The sequence below is a fragment of the Corvus cornix genome, chromosome Z (assembly GCF_000738735.6).
Source record: "Corvus cornix cornix isolate S_Up_H32 chromosome Z, ASM73873v5, whole genome shotgun sequence".
NCBI classification, from domain to species: domain Eukaryota; kingdom Metazoa; phylum Chordata; class Aves; order Passeriformes; family Corvidae; genus Corvus; species Corvus cornix.
This window is the reverse complement of record NC_046357.1, coordinates 68,914,368-68,933,420: the sequence shown is the minus strand read 5'-3', so window position 1 is coordinate 68,933,420 and position 19,053 is coordinate 68,914,368. Positions and strand designations below refer to the sequence as shown.

The 19,053-nt window shown below is 34.8% G+C and overlaps 1 protein-coding gene across 1 annotated transcript in view; it reads right to left on the bottom strand.

The window, feature by feature from the left end:
• The window catches only part of FBXL17 (F-box and leucine rich repeat protein 17), a 276,492-nt gene that overhangs the window by 179,390 nt on the left and 78,049 nt on the right, over positions 1–19,053 (bottom strand). The window contains exons 5-6 of the mRNA XM_039567060.1: positions 8,738–8,845; positions 214–344 (exon numbers count right to left, since the gene is read on the bottom strand). Of these exons, the coding sequence (XP_039422994.1) occupies positions 214–344; positions 8,738–8,845 (239 nt within the window). The remainder of the gene's footprint in view (positions 1–213; positions 345–8,737; positions 8,846–19,053) is intronic.

Below are 19,053 nucleotides of genomic sequence, written 5' to 3'. Positions count from 1 at the left end.
ATAACTAAACTTTTCTCCATTGCAGAAATAGGCAAACACTCCACAAAATAGGTGTCTGGATGATTTACCTAAAACAAGCAAGAATAAGCACTCAGCAAACACCATTTGCTTTAATCAATCTCCTCCAACCCCCAAGCCATGAGGAATTATTCTCAACTAACACAACTAGTTAAATTTGCATTACACTGCTTTTGGATGCTATAATGAAGTTACCTGTCATTAATGATCCAGTTCAGACACAGATTGAGAGAATTAAGGTTTTTGCATCTCTTTACTATTTCCATCACGGTTTCATTATCCAGTTCTGTGATATGACGCAGATCCAAGCTTGAAAGATTTCTTAGCTATTGAGACAAATATGAGAGAAAGAAATAATCTGAAATTCATTCACGTACATAATTGTTGAAAAAACTTAATTCTTCTGGAAATTGCACAGTATGTGCAAGCTAGTCAGGAAAGATACAATTACTAGATCTTTTACAAAAACCGAACATACCAGAGATATTCACAGAACTCAGCTTGAGCAAACTTGTGATTCAGGCACTCAGCTACTACATGAAATCCAGACACTCTCACTCAAGGTGAAATACAACCTACAATAAGGGCCTAGGAGTCCCTCCTCTTAGATAAATGGAGTGTAAGATATCAAGGTAAAATATAAACTCATTTAGCCATAAGAAAAATAAAACATGGAAGGAGGTAAGACAGCATATTTGTGCTTTGATTCAAATGAATGCAATTAATGACTCCAGAGTATCAGGATTTCAAAGTAAACAAATAATACAAACTCCCTGGAAAATACAGTATTTATACTGTAGTCTCACCTGCACCATTATCAATAACAGATTGGATATTCTGAACAACAAAACATGGGAGTCACAGAACAACATAATTAAGAGTTATGCACTGATTAAACTGATTTATTACTACTGTTAATCATTCTTGTGTCCTTCAAAAGCAAACCCTTTTACTACTTTTATGAGCAATGGATGCAAAAAAAAAAATTTTTACAGATTTCTCCAGTATCAATTTAGTCACAACAACCTCCAAATACTGTTTGCTTTTTAAGTTGTCTGAAATAATCTCTGTTATACTCTGCAAAAATAATTGCATTAGGCAATATTGACACATTAATTAAATTTACTTTCCCTGTAAGAGAGAAAAAATGATCCTCATCAGTGATTTAAGTCACTAAGGATTTGATTAGGTAAAAGCATACAACTGAGATCACATAATTGGTCCACTTCAGTAGTTAATTATTAAATCAATGTATTTAGGGTGGGGGAAAATGGGGGAGAAGGTGGCAGCATGGGGTGATAAGAAATAAAGAAAAGGAAAAAAAGAGGACTTCAAATGTAGCTTCTACAGAAACTGGAGTTTTGTTCTTTAAGTTTTTAACAGTCTCTAAACTAAAGCTGGAGATACACTACATACCGTTCCCAAAAATTCTGCAAAACAAACATAAAATCAAGAACCCTGACCTCTCTGAAACAACGGCAAGGTATGACTACAGAATCTAGGACAATAATATTCCTATTATTATGATACTACCACAGGTATCACTGTGGAGATACTCGCTGTATTCCCCCTGAAATTCTGATAAACTTGTTTGCATATTACAAAGCAGAGTATATAGTGATTGATGTTGTGTTGGTAAAATAGACGCCTTTTACAAGCTTGGTCTCTTCTCATTCCATACATACTGCTATTGCATTAAATTTAAAAGACTTATCTTCTATGTGCCCCAAAAAAGCTCATAACCAATCTCTCATTTTTTCCTGCATAAATTACAAGAAGGGGAAGCTTACAGCAACTGTAAATTTCCTCACCTTCATAAAGCTATTCATATTAGATATTTCAGCCTTTACACCATGCTGGCAATAATGTGGACTATGCCTATGACACAGAAAATACACCTGCTGGACAATTCAACAATAAGTATGTTCCATTACATTAAATAACTATGGAGACCTAAAAGTCAAGTAGAAAATCTTCCCACTTAAAAAAGCCCCAAGCTTTCTTTCACAACAACATTCTTCTTATGAGAAGATGACAATACTGGTGATTCTTTCATCATTATTATTACTTATGGACTAAAAACCACAAATTTTCACTGAAGTATCAATGCATGGAGAGAGGTCAGTGCTTCTTTTAAAAGTGCCTAAAAATCATGGTTTCAAATAAGGTAAGAGGTTACAGTATATTATCTACCTCAATGATGCAATGACGAATACAGCAGAAAGCATTTGTGGTTTCCCAAGGAAAAAAACTTTGGCATTGCATGGGTGGAGTCAAAAGCTAAACTGAATTCCTAGTATTCCTGTCCACTAAATTAATAGGGTTTTCAAGGCAGATTTTGTCCTTTACCATCACAGGAGAATGATCATTTCCTCATTGCTTCTTTCCTTCATACTAGTAATAGTCTATCATTATATTCAATATACAGTAACTCAACCATCACTTGCCTTTTTTACTGTCACATTCCTTCATTTTAAACAGCCTCCCTGACACCTGACCTACTTGGTAGGTTAATTCTTCTTTTTTTCTCATGCACAACATACTCGATGCAGAAAACCTCTATGTCTTAGAAGTTTGAAGAGACTGCTTCAGATTGATACACATTCAAGTATAATTTGGTCTCTACAACCTTGAAATTGCCACTACGGATGTGTGGATGGTTTTCAAGACCTGCAGAACTGGATGCACACTCCCTTTTGAGACAATTCTGGATCAATCTGAATATGACAGTGAAAAGAATACCTCCCTGCCTACTTAAGTTAGAGGTATCAACTCTCATTCCTGGTGAGAGAACTGTTATAAATGTGTATGCAATCATTTTTCATTTTAAAAAAAATAGATAGATGTACCTTAATGAAAAATTTCCTATCTTATATTTTACCTGAGAAGTAATTTTAGGGGGGAAAGGCTACAATCATTACTATGATTCAATCAGTACTATAAAAAAATTTGAAGAGAAAAATACATCAGTCTTACATTCTCAAACTAACCCTCACAGCTGAAATTAGTGTGATATTAAAAAGAAAAAGCAAACTTTGCTAAAGAAGACAATTGAAAAACAGATGCTAGACTCTTCAGTGCGTTCATAAATTCTGAGATTAAAATAGTGTACCTTTAAATAGCATTTTTTTCAGCAGAAAGAGGAAACTCTGTGACTTAAATACTCGATCTTATGGAATTAGGATGCATAATTTTTTTTTTTAACCAAAACTAATTTTGTTCATGCAGCAACACCATTTTACTGAGCAATTTCAGGGCCATTCTACAGATATTCAAACTTTTCTTGAACTTTTAATTTTACAGCTTTTCAAATAAGCATGCATGAGCAGAATTTAAACTTTGAACTCAGCTACGTCAGCCAAAACGTTTTAATTGAAAAAGGAATATTTAATATTACAAAACACACAGTGCAAATAGTAGGCAGAGGGCTTAACATATGAAACAGAAAATAACAGAATTTTTAAAAAGCAACAACGTTTAAACTAATTTTGTGTGATACATATAAACACATTTTTGCTGAAATTACTGATTATTACCTATTACTTTTGGATCTCAAATATTTTAAAATATGTTAAAATCTTTGGGTTTTTAAAATACTTTTGTTGGTTGGTTTAAATGAAATTTTATGCCAACTGACGTATTTTAAGATTCAGAGATTATCATACTGTTTGTGTGACTGTCATGCAACTAATAAGATTTCTATATTGACTACTGAAACATGTAATATTAAAATATGTGCAGTGCTTTAGGTAATTGAAAATTACTATTACCATTGGGATCATAGGTAATTTTTCAGTGTGGGTGTATCAACTCCTGTGAATATTTAGATGTTATTGTACTGAAATTGCTAATATAATGGGTACACAACTATTTTCCCCCTGCACACTTTCACAATTCCTGTAGAGATAGGCTGCCTTAAAAATCATAGAAGAGAATAGAATCACAGAACCATTTAGGTTGGAAAGAACTCTAAGCCTGAGTCCAACTGAAACCTAAAACTGCCAAGTCCACCACTAAACAATTCATGTAAGATTAATCCTTTTCAGTATGACAGCCAAATTATTTCTGAAGGAAAGTGCTTATAAGGACTTAATGAGCTTTAAACTCGCATCTTTTGCTAATTAAGCTTAATTTTCTTGACACTCTCTGTGTATACATGCCTTCAGGGAATAAACTGCTCTCGGACTTTAGTCTCCCAAAGCAAATGTATAATCACAGGAAATGAAAAACAGCAGTGTGAAGAAAGTTGTAAACCACATTCTTTTTATTATTCTGTCAATAGAATCTATAAACTATTTTTTAAAATGTCATGTGCATTAATTTTTACTGAAAAGCTGCTATAACTGAACTACATGATTGAGATATACTGTGATCCTAGAACAGTAATCATACATGGTTTAAAGAATTGGAAAATGATTGAATAGCTACAAAGGAGACTATTTTCCCACAGACTGATTAAATGTTTTGCATATTAACAAGTTTTAATTTAAATTCTGAGGTACTGTGAAACATTAAGGTCCCATTGCTTAAGAAACAAACACACAATCAAAAACTGTGTTGTAAGCACAAAGATTTAATTACCTCTAGAGGAGGTACTTGCACATAATATAAACTGCACATATAGTATTTGTGCTATAAGACTAATTTCCAGTTTATAAACTCTAAAAGTTGCTGTAGAATTACATTTTTGCTGAGTTGTAGTTTACATCTTTATGTTATTTACTGTCAAGTACTTCTAATGATTTTTTTGGGGGGAGGGGGAATTGGAAGTTTCATAGATACACAGGACACTGAAACCCTTTGAACCATGCAATCAGTCTTCTCTGCAACATCTTTTTTACTTAATTTAAAAAAATGGCAGTTGGGTACAACCATCAAATTCTTCAAAAGACGTTCGCTTACACAGCACCACATCAGTTAAAGTATCAAGCCAACACTCATGAAGAATGTCCCAGAACCACTGTATTCAGAAACCCCCACTTAATGACTTTTTCCTGTGATTGGAAGACTAATATTTAGAAGGGCATATTACTAAAGGCAAACAGATTGAAAAAAATCATATTCCATCTTACGAAATCCAGTTCATTATACAAATTGATTAAAATACTGTTTTCTCTATACCCAGCAAAAGAACAGCAATCATGCCCTTAGTCAGGAAGCTTAATGATTTTCAGATCAGAAGGTATGCTGAAATACTACCATAAAAAGAGCATAAAGCAGAACACTTTGTGTCAAAACAAATCATCTACTAGAAAAAAACCATAATTTACCCCAGTTCAGAAAGGCTCTTGCAAAATCAGTCCTGTCATGGGTAGATTATCATTATGTATCTGTCATACCGATGATGTCTACACTGAATGAGCCCTAAGAATTTGCTCCATAATTCTGAATTTTGATTGACTTCATACCGGACACCAACTCAGGTATCACTAAGTTGGACTGGACATGGGTAACTATTATGAGATGAAGAAAAAGTGAAGATCCCATTATTCCAAAAATAGTTCTTGGTTTAACTGTCTTCATGCATTGGTGATTAGCAGAATAAATTAGAATTTTTTTTTCTGCCGAGATTCTGTACAAGGATTCATACATAATTAGGTGTCTGTAACAAACGTTATCAGACAGTCTGTCAGAAGTACATGGTGTAGAAGCACAGAGTTATACTTCTACAAAGCAATTACCCTTGCATATATATCAGAAACCAAAGGAAGAAGCTAAGGAAGTGGCTTGGTAATAAAATTATATCTAGATGTCAAGATTTGCTGATGCCAGCTGTTAAAATTCTATTACAACTACAACAATTAAACTGCTGAGAAGCAATTACCACAACAGGGGAGGAAAATGCCACTGCTCGAGGTCAAAGACGTAACATCAAAAACTCACTACCTCACTACTACGAATACAAAGTTTCTTATTCCCACCTCGTTAATGAAAAAAAATTACCCTTCTGGTTGTTCTGTCTTCAACACAATGACCTAGTGTGCACAAGCACTTCCCACATTTGTGTAGATCTTTACACCCACAGGAGAAGCATAGTAAAAAACAATCAGGGATAAACTCCAGAGAGACAAGGATGTGTGGAGGGGAGAAAGAGTGCAAACAAGAAAAAAATCATACATGGAAAGCTAAGTAAATAATAAAGTTATAAAAAAAAAGATAAGAGTAAGTGGAGATATGCTGAAAACAAAAGATAAACTACAACACTACGCATGATCTTCTCCACAGAAACAGTGTTGATAAGTGTTGGACTAAATACTCTGGTGTCATGGAGGAGACCATTCACTTCTTTTGTGACTATGTTTCACACATTACAACTCTAAAGGAAAATGAAACACTCAGGTCATCAGAACAAACCACTGCTTTCAACTGAGTCTAACTGTGAATTGCATATAAACACACTCCTCTTTCCCCTCTCTTCCTGTGTACGTACATGAAGTGCCTCTCATCTTACCCAATAATTATTATTTACTTTATCTGACTTTTTTCAGTTTACAATAACTTCAACGAAAAGAGGCACCAGTGTGATGACATGGTCTTGCTCAAAAAAAGCAAATTTTTTCTTGACTGTCATTCTGTTCAGTAGAAAAATAGTGAAAATAAACCCTGAATGTTTCTTCTTTTTTTAAAGTATCCAACACTTTCTCTTCCATACCCCACAATTAGCTATTAAAAAAGCTCTGCGACACAGCAGCACTGTAATTTAGAATTTTTCAAGTGCCAGTATTTTTAAAGAGAGCTAACATTACTAGGGGGAAAATACAGTAATAATAAACCACTCAATTTTTATACATCCATCAGCATCAAAGCAATTTCACAACCAAGGCCACTGCTGTTATCTCCGTTTCGCACACAGGAAGGAGGACAGAAGGCAAGTAGCTCTGCACAGCCTTGAGGGACACACTCACAGGCCATGGAGAGCAAAGAGCACATTCCACATTCTCTAGGAATGCCAGACTGGAATTATTACCAAACACTTACGAAGCACAAGTTAAGTACTCAACACAAAAGTAATCACAGAAATACATGATGGTTAGAACAAAAAATCATGTCACCAACAGATGAATTCTGGAAAAGACATATGCAGCAGATAATGTTACTACTTGCTACTGGCCTTTCTAAAATGCCTGTCCCCATCTTTCTTACAAACCCACTTGAAGTACTGAAAGGTTGCGGTAAGGTCTCCCTTGAGCATTCTCCAGGTTAAGCAATCCCTAACTTTCAGTGTTGTCACATCACTGTCTTTGCAGAATTCACAACCTACAGGAGTTGTACAGATACAACTTGAGGGAAGGAAACTGAAATACCCAAATCTCAAGTCCCAACATGCACCAATTACTTAAAAAGTAATTACATACTAAGAGTCTAAGCTGCCTCTTAGATATTTTCTGAAAGACTGTGTTCAACAGGATTGCTCCTATGTAAATCAGGATTTCTAATAATTTATTATTATTAAACACATGAAAATCAGAAATACAAATTAATCTAAGAAGTCAAGATCTTGACTCTTCTTCAGTCTAATAAATGTGATTATAAAGTCACTTTGTTGAAGGATAAGACATATAACATCTATTAAATACTCAGTCTAGGTCAGAATAATGCAGTAACCAAAACATGTAGCTGAAAAGTGATCTTTGTGGAAATTTCCCACAAAGTGTCAGACTACATACACTGTTTATGTCAAATTTCTAAATTGTGCACCTCCCATATTTATGTTGTGTATATATAACCTATAGTTATACAATTGTAGTTTTTATAAGACATGAAAATAATTTTATCATTTCTTTCTCCCACAGATATGCACACCTTTTACTCATCACTTCAATACACAGTTCTTTCGAAATGGCATCCTTTGAGGTCCTATAACTTCACCATGCAAATTAATTTCCCGGGCTTATTTCGTTTTGCATGTGTTCCAAAATGCTTTCAATTCTTCTGTATCTTCAGCTAAGCAGCTCTAAAATGATGAAAGTAATTTACAGATATGCTGAATGGTTCTGTATAACAACAGGAGAGCTTCACAGCTGCATCAAAAAAACCTTTGCTTTCATCAGGCACACTCCATTTTCATTAAATATGCTCTCTACTTCCTACCTCAAGATCTCTTTAGCCATTTTCATGTTTGCATGATCCCTGGACTTACTTTCAGTTACAAATTTTAATTAGATGGTGTTTGTCCACCTCATCCAAGTCATCCATTTTATTGAACAATTTAATTACTTTCTGCAGGTTCACTCAAGTTAGTTCTTCCACACATCACTCCTCTTATGCAAAAGAAAAAGGAAAGAAAATAAAATGTATCCGTCACACTATCTGTGTAAAATAAGAAGATGAATATATTCAGAATGTATGCACATGGGGGGGTACACTGTTGCAACCAGAGGTCTGTGTAAATCTCTTGCAATAAGAATTTTGCACTTTTAAATGGAATTTTGTTTTGTTTGTGATAGAATCAGCCACAATTTTGCATTTTGAAGAGTTTTGACCTGAACATCACTGTTAGTTGTGAGAAAATGTATAATCTCATAAATATATTTTTGGTATATGTTTTTACACAGTGACATCTGAATGTGACTGCTCAAATAATGCAAAGTTCACTTAGTCACGTTTCTGTCCATGTCAGTGCTATAAATCATACACATAATCTTATCCTGGCTGATATCTGTGACATGGCTATAGTCAAATACACTCATGACTAGCAGAAAGTATTTATGATACTTACATTGGTAAGGTGAATGACTCCTTTTGAAGTAACAGAGCAGCCCATGAAACCAACATACTGCAGCTCAGGGCAATGTTCAGCAAAAGCTTTCACTGACTGATCTGTCACCTAACAGAAAAGATAAACAGGTAACAGTTGAATAGGTGGTATAAGCACATACTTAATACAGCTTAAGAAATTTCTACATAATGTTGGCAAGCTGCTCATTTAGACTTTTAGTATTATTATTACCACTACTATTATTTATTTCAAGAGTTTAAGAGAAAACATTGAGTATGCACAGTTTGCAAGGATATATACACACTTCTGGCAGAAGGCAGAGAAAGCAAGAAACAAGGCAAGAGAAGATGATAGCCACAAATTCAAATCTTATTGTCATGTTATTTATGTGCAAATAACCCAAGAGACAATTCCATCCACTATTTTCATAAACTATACACAAAATTCGTTATTGTCATCCTGTACACTCATGCTATACCCATCATTGACTCTGCAAAGAATTTGAATGGTGTGCTATCTTAAATTTATATTCCTTTTCTTATATTCCTTTTTTACTAAAACACAGCTATTGAAGATTTCAAATTAAAGGTAATATTACATCTGTTTCTCACATGAGACTTGGTAATCACAGTGGTAATATACCACTGTGTCAGTTATCAGCCAATAGGAGATGTTACCTAGTTTATTATTGAGATTTATTTATTTAAACAACTATTTTTCATCTATAATTAAGTTTGTCTAGTAAATTTAATAACTATAAAACAAAATCCATTGTATAAATGCATTGCTTTGTAAGTAGACTAAATGACCAAAAGGAACTTCATGAAGAATGTAACACTGATGTTAAGTACACTTATGACACCTACACACCTTCTTTTAAACAACTTAGCTTTATTTTTGGGGTTTTTTTTTTCCCCTGAGATACATATATTCCCAGTGCAAATGGCAGTAATGAAAAACTATATAATGACCGTGGGACAAAGCCTGTGTTTTCCAGCTACACTGCTCAGGAATGTCTCACCGTGTCTGGAATCATAACTCCCGAATGCTGAGAACATTCAGAATTTCTAAGGATGTCTTCCTGTTACCACAGAACCCAAAAGCAAAACAAGTTTTGAAATATCTAGTGCATAGCTGAGCCCCAGGTGAATTCATATAGAAACACTATTCCTGCTGTGCTGTGGATCACCATTACCCAGAGTTCCAACCTGCCCGACATGTCACTTTCCTGCAGCCTGGCAGCATATGGTGACTTTGGTGAGGACTCTGGCAGAAAAACTTCTGAAAAGATAACCCAGAGATACGGGTTTACAGGCCCACTACCTCATAAAAGCTGTATTGCTCTGGGGTTACTGAATATTGTTATAGACCTAGTGCATCTTCTCAAAGCAACAATTTCTCAATGAGCAGAGATTTTTATTGCTGCACATCTGCCAAATAAAAGTAAAAGGCAAGCCTTTTAGGATTCTGTATTTAGAACCTGATTAAATGCAAAACAGGCCAAAAGGAAAGGAAAAAGGGTCAGCTGAACAGATTCAATCACAAATTGGGTGGTGATCATGGGGTATCTGCAGAGACCCATGTCTCAGGTCTGCCTGCATGAACAAAAGCAAACCAGTGTAGTAAGAAATTTCTTCTTTGATTTGATCTGACACAGTCTTACATTTTTATTTTTGCACACTCCTCTCAGATAAGGACCGCCAACTAATTACCAAAAACCTTTGACAAACATTATCACAAGTCAAAGACTTAGAGATTTGCAGCTGCCATGATGCTACCAGCACCAAACCAGGGCTGAAAAAAAAAGTTTATCTCCTCTAGAAAATAAATTAAAACCTCTGATTCAGCTAATGATCTTAGAGAAGGATTCTGTTACAATGTTAGTCTGCTCTCCCTCCAGAAGATTCAAGTGTAATTCTCTGTTGCAGACAGGTTTGCCACTACCTATCAAGAAAATGTAGTAATGAAAAATCCATAGCATAAATGCCCAATATCACAAACTCATTACAGAGCTTAAACCTTCAATCTACAAATGATTTCTTACTTACAGCTAACATTTAGGTGCATAAAGACTTTGAAAAAGGACACTTTGAATGCAAATTTTAGAATTACTGTGTCTTAAAATACCTTCTTTACATACTATAGTATTTTCTGCAATCTAAACAAAACCTGTGGAAAAAATAATTTTAATAAAAATTAATAACAATTGATTATGACCATTTTTCTTAAATAGTTTACAGATTAGCAGTGAAGCTTTTCAGTGCTTGTTAGATATACAGCATCGATCTAATCAGAAAACGATTCTTCATTATCTCTGTATGCCAAGCAAGCCTCATGATTTTCCAGTCAAAAGGAGTATGACATCACCTGATTATGCTTTACAATCACTGTGGTAGTTTAGACACATATTTTGCTACTGCACACAACAATTTGTTCTTAAATCTTGACTTATAAATAAAAAAAGCAGTTTCTGTCTTTTGCTGTCAGACAACAAAATTCCACAACCTGCAGAAGATGACTTCAACTGTTATTGGGAAACACTGTAAAAATTGTCACAATCAACATGGTAACTTCCTCTCAGCATTCTTTGTTATACCAGTATCTATGAATTCATTACTTCTTTTTCAGACCTATGTCATTTATAGCAATTGATTTTTTAATAACATGCTTCCCGTTCAGACAGCCTGTAATGAAGACCACTTGATATTCTGTTTGGTTAAACACTTTTAATATGACTCGACTCTCCTATGATTATATTAGTTGGGAAGGAATATATGTATATGTATTTCTATATTTACATACACACACACACACACACTTGCAATTTCACTACAATGGCTTCTCCCAAGAGGAATGTAAGAGACTATAGATGGAAACACTAGACAAAAACACCTGTAATCTAAATATCTGCTAGAAGGTTAAAAGGTAAAATTTATATTACGTCTTTTTGTTCTTCTTTTTGCAGGGTTTGGGGAAAACAAGAACATATAGTAATTTGGAGTTTATTTAAAAACTTACATGTAAAATGATAGTCAAATTGGAAATGATAGTAAAATTGCCTAGTCTTCAGTCAGAATAACAGATAACTAAATCCTATCTGTGCTTATTTATATATGGCTCAAAACCATAATGATACAAAGATTGCATGCAGAAGCTTTTTTTTTTTTTTTATTAGACCTATTTGTATTGAGGAGAAAAAATTAGGTAAATTTCAGCCATATCTGAAAGAGTGATATACTGAGATGGGCTGCCCAGGAAGGTGGTGGAGTCCCTGTCCCTGAAGGTGTTTAAGGGAAGACTGGACATGGCACTCAGTGCTGTGGTGTGATTGACAACATGTTTGGTGAAATGTTGGACTTAGTGACTCCAGAAGTTTTTCTAACCTAACTCATTCTGTGATTCTGTGATACAGAAGCAACAAAGTTAAATTTAAAGATCAAGGATGCTTCTAAGACTGAAAACATCTATTCTTCTGCTTAACTAGGCTTTTTTCTTATTCATCATCTGCAGTGTGCAGCACCAATGGTTTCTATACAAACTTAAACTTTTGTATTTAGCTCCAACACGCAGCCCAGGTCACTATTCCTATCAGAAGCAGGTACCAGAAATAGTAACCTCTTTTACTGTATGAAGGTGTTTTTTACACTTGCAGGAGATGATCTATTCAGCAGAATGAAAGACAAGTAAGTGAGTGATGAAAAAAATGCTGGAAAATTAGCGGTGATATATATGCAATGATTATGCACCTTAACAGTGCCTCTTTGTTATGCTTCGGGTAGCTGTATGTTACATCTTCACTACTGAGGAGATAGAACAGGTACATAAAATGTGTAGTATAAATAAGGCTTCTGTGAACTAACAAATTTTTAAACAACTGACATTCTGATGTATTATACAAACAGACTAGACTAGCATAATCTAAAACTAGAATGCCATAAAAATATACTGCAGTTCTACAGAAATGACCCTTGTCAACAAAGACAGAAATTCACACACAATTCTATTATATACCACAGTATTGTTCTTCCAAGAATCGTTAGTAATTGGATTGTCTAGTCGACCTTCATTGACTTTCATTCATCCTGTCTTGCTTCATGTTGAGCTTGCTTTGAAAAAGTAATATAGGATGATGAGGACAGATTTATAAGTTATGCACTAAAGCATTGTGAATGGGAAATACGCTGCCTAGAACTAATGGCACAGATTTTGCTCCTATCAAAAAGATCTATGATAAGTGAGATATGATTTAATCATTTTCTTTTTATGTATTGCAGCCTATTATATATGAATTCCAGTTCTGCATTGTTTTACAGAAATTCAATATTTTGCCTACTCTGAATTAGATGTTTATTTTACATTCTATTCAATAAATGAAAGTGCAAAAAAGGAACAAGCAGAGATGATAATTTAATAAGAAAGACTGAGGTACAATAATAAAAGCCACCCAAATTCCAACTAAAAATCATCACAATTAATAAACACCTACAAAATCTCAAATAGAAGAAACTGAAAAAAGAGATAGGAATATAAAAAGCAACTGGCACAAAACTAATACCTTGTTCTCTTGCACTGCACTTTCTGTAACTAGACCTTAACGTGCCATTTTTTCCATGCAATACACATAAATAAAAGTTGGAAAAATGTGTAAAATATTCCTCAGAAGAATAAACTCTGCTAGAGTAAAATACGCTGTCATGTAAATACAGAGTCAGTCATGAAGGTAAGTATGCACTACACAAGCAATAGTAATGGAAGAAGAAACCCCTTTTCTCCCAATTCCTTATTCCTTAAATTTTTTGTCCATCTTGGTCAGACACCAGCTTAAGCAAACTTTTTTTTGGGCAGCACAGGAAGAAGAGGAGAGTCAGGGAGGGTTTACTAAAATTTATGTTTGAAAAGAGACTAAGTTTCCAAAAAGCTCATCTGCCAATTCAGTCCTAGAACTTTCTTGCCTTACCTGTGCATTATTATCTGCTACAGATTAAGGCCCACACGCCACCCACTCAGAAACCTGCCCCGCATGATGCACGTGGCTACACCCCCCAATACTGTGTTTAAGGTATCACATACTCAGTGTGCATTTCCCCGGTTTGTCTTCCCTGAAATCATTGTGTGCCATAACCTACCATAATGTGCAGCTAGGCCAAACTCTGGTACGGTTTTGGTTTAACTCCTTTTTACCGAGACTTCTTGAACACATTAATTTCACAAAATGCAGGCAAATCACACAGAGCAAAAGCATTTACCAGGGACTAATTCAGATCACAGGTGAACTCAACCAAATTCACAAGTGTGCAATACATACCAAAAAAAGAAACATAAAGCAAAAAAGATTGCTCATATACAAAAAATATCTACTGTAAACCAAGGCAGTCACGCTACAACTGTTCTATCAGCAGGAAAGAAATTAAAATCATTACATGAAAATCTAAAAAAAAGAAAAAATCACAAATCACAGTAATGAAGTAGTTTTGAGAGAAGATGCTTGAGTATAGGTATGTGCTTACATAGGTACTTCCTACATAGCTTAAAATTTGCCTTACTATCTCTGTACTAAAATTATCAGATGATGCCTCTTTCCCACAAAGGGAAAGATGACCTTGCCTCTCTTTTGACTAACATTTGTAAAACTACTTTTTAACAGAGGGCGAAAAGAAAGATCACAATATTACCGTAGAATACTGTTAAATTTTACACAGTTAAACTAAAGCATATACTTTAAAATATTTAAGATTATACATACCTTCCTAGTCCAGTGAGTAGGAAAGCACAAGCAAATTGTTATAATTTAACTACATTAGAATTCAAGTACAAATTCAACTTCATTTTAAAATCAATTTCCACAAGAGGCTGCAATACTCAAAGTATTTACTCACAGATTTAGTCATATGGTTCCACCAAACAAACCAGGGCACTCATTAGCATCTGTTCCTAACCATATTTTAATAATAAAATTTATCAGGAATACATTATACTATTAGATTGATCATGAATATAAACCCAACTCATTTTAAATTAATGGTAATTCAGCACAAACTTAACTTACAAACACACAGAAATAAAGATTGCTATATACAAATAAAGGGCTCTTTTGGTGTACCTCCCTCAGAAAACAAACGGCAGGAATGGTGGAATATGAAGTTTATGTTTCAAAGATTTATTTAAAACTTTAACTGGAAAGGACCTTTCCTATTCAACAGGACTGATACACTGCCTGCTTTCCACAAGCATCAACTTAAATTATATTTGTCATAAAAGCTGTGACAAAGTAATTATTATTGGCAAACATGCATTTAATTCATAACCTCATATTGCAATTACAGAAAACTGACAAAAATAAGGCATGGATAATCTGTCATCACGCTCAGGTTCTTAGGACACCCAAATTTCATTAGCGAACAGCACAAGGCAAGGCTCATCTTAACTAACTGCCACAATATATTTCTTCACCTTCAGCAAATGCAACCATTTGCTGAATCAAAACAGAAATTCAACAACTTCCAGCTTTAACTTGCAGTAGTACTGCCAATTTCTACTAGCACCCAAAAGAGAAATATAAATATTTCTATTCCTTCATCTTTGAAGGAAACGAACTGAAAAGGAAATGATCCCTATTTTTTAAAATACATTTTTAAAGATTCAGTTAGATCTTCAATCTTTTCACAATCTTGGTTTTTATGTTTGAGCGGTTTCTTTTCATTAGAAAAAAGATCTTTATACAAAACATATGTGCGGTCTTTCATAAAATAAAACATTGCTGCTTACTAATGGCTGCAAAACATGTTCCGTTATTAACTGAAAGGAATTAATTAATCCATCAGCACAAGTGACTTTTTACAAACAAGTTAAAAACAGAAATTCTTCTAAAGTATTTTAACATCAACTTAATTTTTAAATGCCCTGTGCACCCCTGCTACCTCAGACCTCATGAGAATATACTCGCTCTGAGGCATTTTGTAACACTACACTACCCTAGCCTCACATTTGAGGGGAGGGGAAGAGTAAAGAGGATTGAATTGCTGTCCTTGCCTTCATCCGTATGCATTACTCCAGGAGTTAGTATCACTATCTGCCCATGATACAAGAGGAAAAGACAGATGAGAGTGTAAGGACTGAAGAGTTGAAAGGAGCATTTTATGTTATGCTTACCAGCTGGCCTCATCACCTACGTTATGGCAACATCAACTTATTCAAAACACCTTAAGTATGAAAAAAACCCCAACAATTTTGCAGTACACTGAATTCAATACTCAAGGGCATAATAATTTTATAATTATGTACCCTTTTAGAATGCATGTGGATTTACAAAGTTTCTCCCCAGTTTTTAAGAGGATTGAACAACTGGCTATAAAGACCAGTGTTCCTGTTTTATCTTGATAATAGTGAAAGCGTATACAAATCCTTCTTAATTACTCCAACATGATTTTTAGATGCAGAACTCTAACTGCCTCCATTAAAGGCAGCACAAAGTATTCCTTCCATTTCTGTAGCACAGAGTATTACTTTTAATCTTATTTTCTTTTTTATACTGCTGATATGAGTCATCACAAGATGACTTGTTCTCTTTTTTTGGTCTATTTTATCCAGCAAATTGTTTAGTACTAAACAAAACCACACACTTGGAACATATTTAGTTTGAAATAATATGTAACTGTAAACAACTACTATCTTCAAACAGGTTTAAATATCTGGGTTAGAAAATAAATTCTCAATATAAATTATCTCTGATTCCCATTATCTCACAATTTTATTAACTACAGTTTACATGCATTTGTATTGAACAAGACTATCAGCACACCCTAACTTGTTGCAAAATGCAAATAAAATTGCAAAAACAATTCTTCATCTTAAAAAATACTGCCATCCTACCAAAAGAGAAAATTTCTTGTCAAAATGTGTTTACTCTGGACTTGGAAAACACTGCTTCCAAAACTAAACATCTTTCATGAAATAGCACATATACATAACCTGATAGACATCAAAATGTCAGGAAAATTACAATAAAAAAGAGAGAACCCACTCCCATATAAATTTTGTAACAAGAGTCACACATCAGGAATACTGTATATTCACAAATGGTTAAAGGAAAACTGAATATTTCTCAATGTACTTTTTAAGCAGAAGAATGCATGATAATTCTAAAAATTAAAAATAATATTAAATAATATTTCCCTTTGCTTTTCATAACACTCAGTCAAAAAGACGAATGTGTCCACATGCTAAGAAATATGAAACATGCAAAGAAATGCTCAAGCATTTTAATTTAGTATCATTCTGAATACAAAGGAAGAAAAAATTTCCATTTAACCACAAAATAGGTCCATGGTTTAGTGGTCTAGTGGCTTAGTATTTCCTCCTTGTGAAAGAAGTGTATGAATAAAATATTCATCCTCTCTGGAACAGAAAGTGACTTTGCATTACCCTCACTTTTAAGGCCCCCAGAGCTATACAAGTATACTTCCTATTCTGTATTATGAGTAAAAAAATCCCACAAAACCCCAGTTTATTTGACAGCTTTACTGTTCACCCTAATAGAATAATCTCATTGCCACCTAAAATCTTTTTGAAAGAAATTAACTTTTATTTTCACTTCATCTGTGCAATTTGATCTTACACATTCCCATTAAATTCATTTACTCTGGCAAATATATCTGTTTACCACAACTTCAAGGCTTTGAAAGGGGCTGGAAGATTATTTTACAGTACACATTCATTTAACAACTGTTTTACGCTCATACTGTGTCCCTTCTAAAATGGCCTCACAAGAGCATGGTTAATGCTCACAAATAGTGGAGGTCTTGGCCATTAAATATTATATAAATATAATAATAAATAAAATATTAAATACTATTACATCTATTTTTTTTTTGTTTATTCCAAGAACATTGTCCTTATCACAAATAAAACCAAATTTCATTTCTCGTTACTCTGATTACCTTCTGAAGGCCTCCTAGATGCCTAAATAAACCCTTTAATTTCCCTGGTCAAGAATCTGAAAAATCCATGTTTCTTTCATTAAAAACACCACCACCTCCGTAGCATAAGTCTCTTTTGTTGTCACATCCCTCTCATAGGCAAAACTAATCTATTATTCTCTCAGTGTTTTTATTTCATGTGAAAAACTTAAATACCAACTTAGACAACCCTCTCACTGCTATCATACAATACCAACTCAGAACCAATTGTTTCTGACAGATTCTCACACATTAAAGCTTCTGTTCATTACAAAGAAACAGAACAGTATGAAGGTACTGTAACTCTCCTTTTACCCAAAGTTACTATATGCATCACTGCGGTGTGGTATGCTACAGGCGTAAGTATTCTTCATATTCTTCACTAGGTCTAAAAAAGCTTCCTCAGTGAAACAGAGTGTTAAAAAAAGTGATTTAAAAAAATGAAGCAAGCCAAAACACTAATATAAGAGTGATGTATCTATAACCAGATCCCTTCATCTACTCAACATAAGCATATTCCCAGTATGCAATTCATTCAATAACACAAGATTGTGACATCTACATAGCATTAATATACATGATAGTGGTAACAGAGCCCCTGTAACCTGAGGTTAACACACACAGACAGCAAATACCTGGTACTTACTTAAGCCTGGAAAACCACCATAAACTTTAAGAGGAAAAACAGGTTTGATGCCTTGGCATCAAATGTTCATTTTAGGAGTTGGTAAATACGATTGAAAAAGTAACCTTATCATAAAGGAGCCTTTAAAATCACTTACAACTCTCCTGCCATGCACAAGGACACCCTGCCCAAGACCAGGTTGCACAGGGTGCCATCCAACCTGACCTTGAACACTTCCAGGGATGGGGCACCCACAACTTCTCTGGGTAACCTGTGCCAGTGCCTCACCACCCTCACAGTAAAGAATTTCTTCCCAATATGTGGTCTAAACCAACTCTCAGTTTGAGTCCATTGCCCTTTGTTCAGTCACTCCATGCTCTTGTGAATAGTCTCTCTCTTTCTTGTGAGCCCCCTTCAGGGGCTGGAAGGCCACCATTAGGTCATCCTAAAGCCTTCTCTATTCCAGGCTGAACAATTCCAATTCTCTCAGCCTTTCCTCATAGCAGAGCTGCTCCATCCCTCTGATCACCTTGGTGGCCTCCTCTGGACTCTCCAACAGCTCCATGTCCTTCCTGTGCTGGGACCCCAGAGCTGGAGGCAGCTCTGCAGGTGGGGTCTCACCAGAGCAGGGCAGAGGGGCAGAATCCCCTCCTCCCCTGCTGCCCACGGGGCTTTGGATGCAGCCCAGGACACACTTGGCTTTCTGGGCTGGGAGTGCCCATGGCCGGCTCATGTCC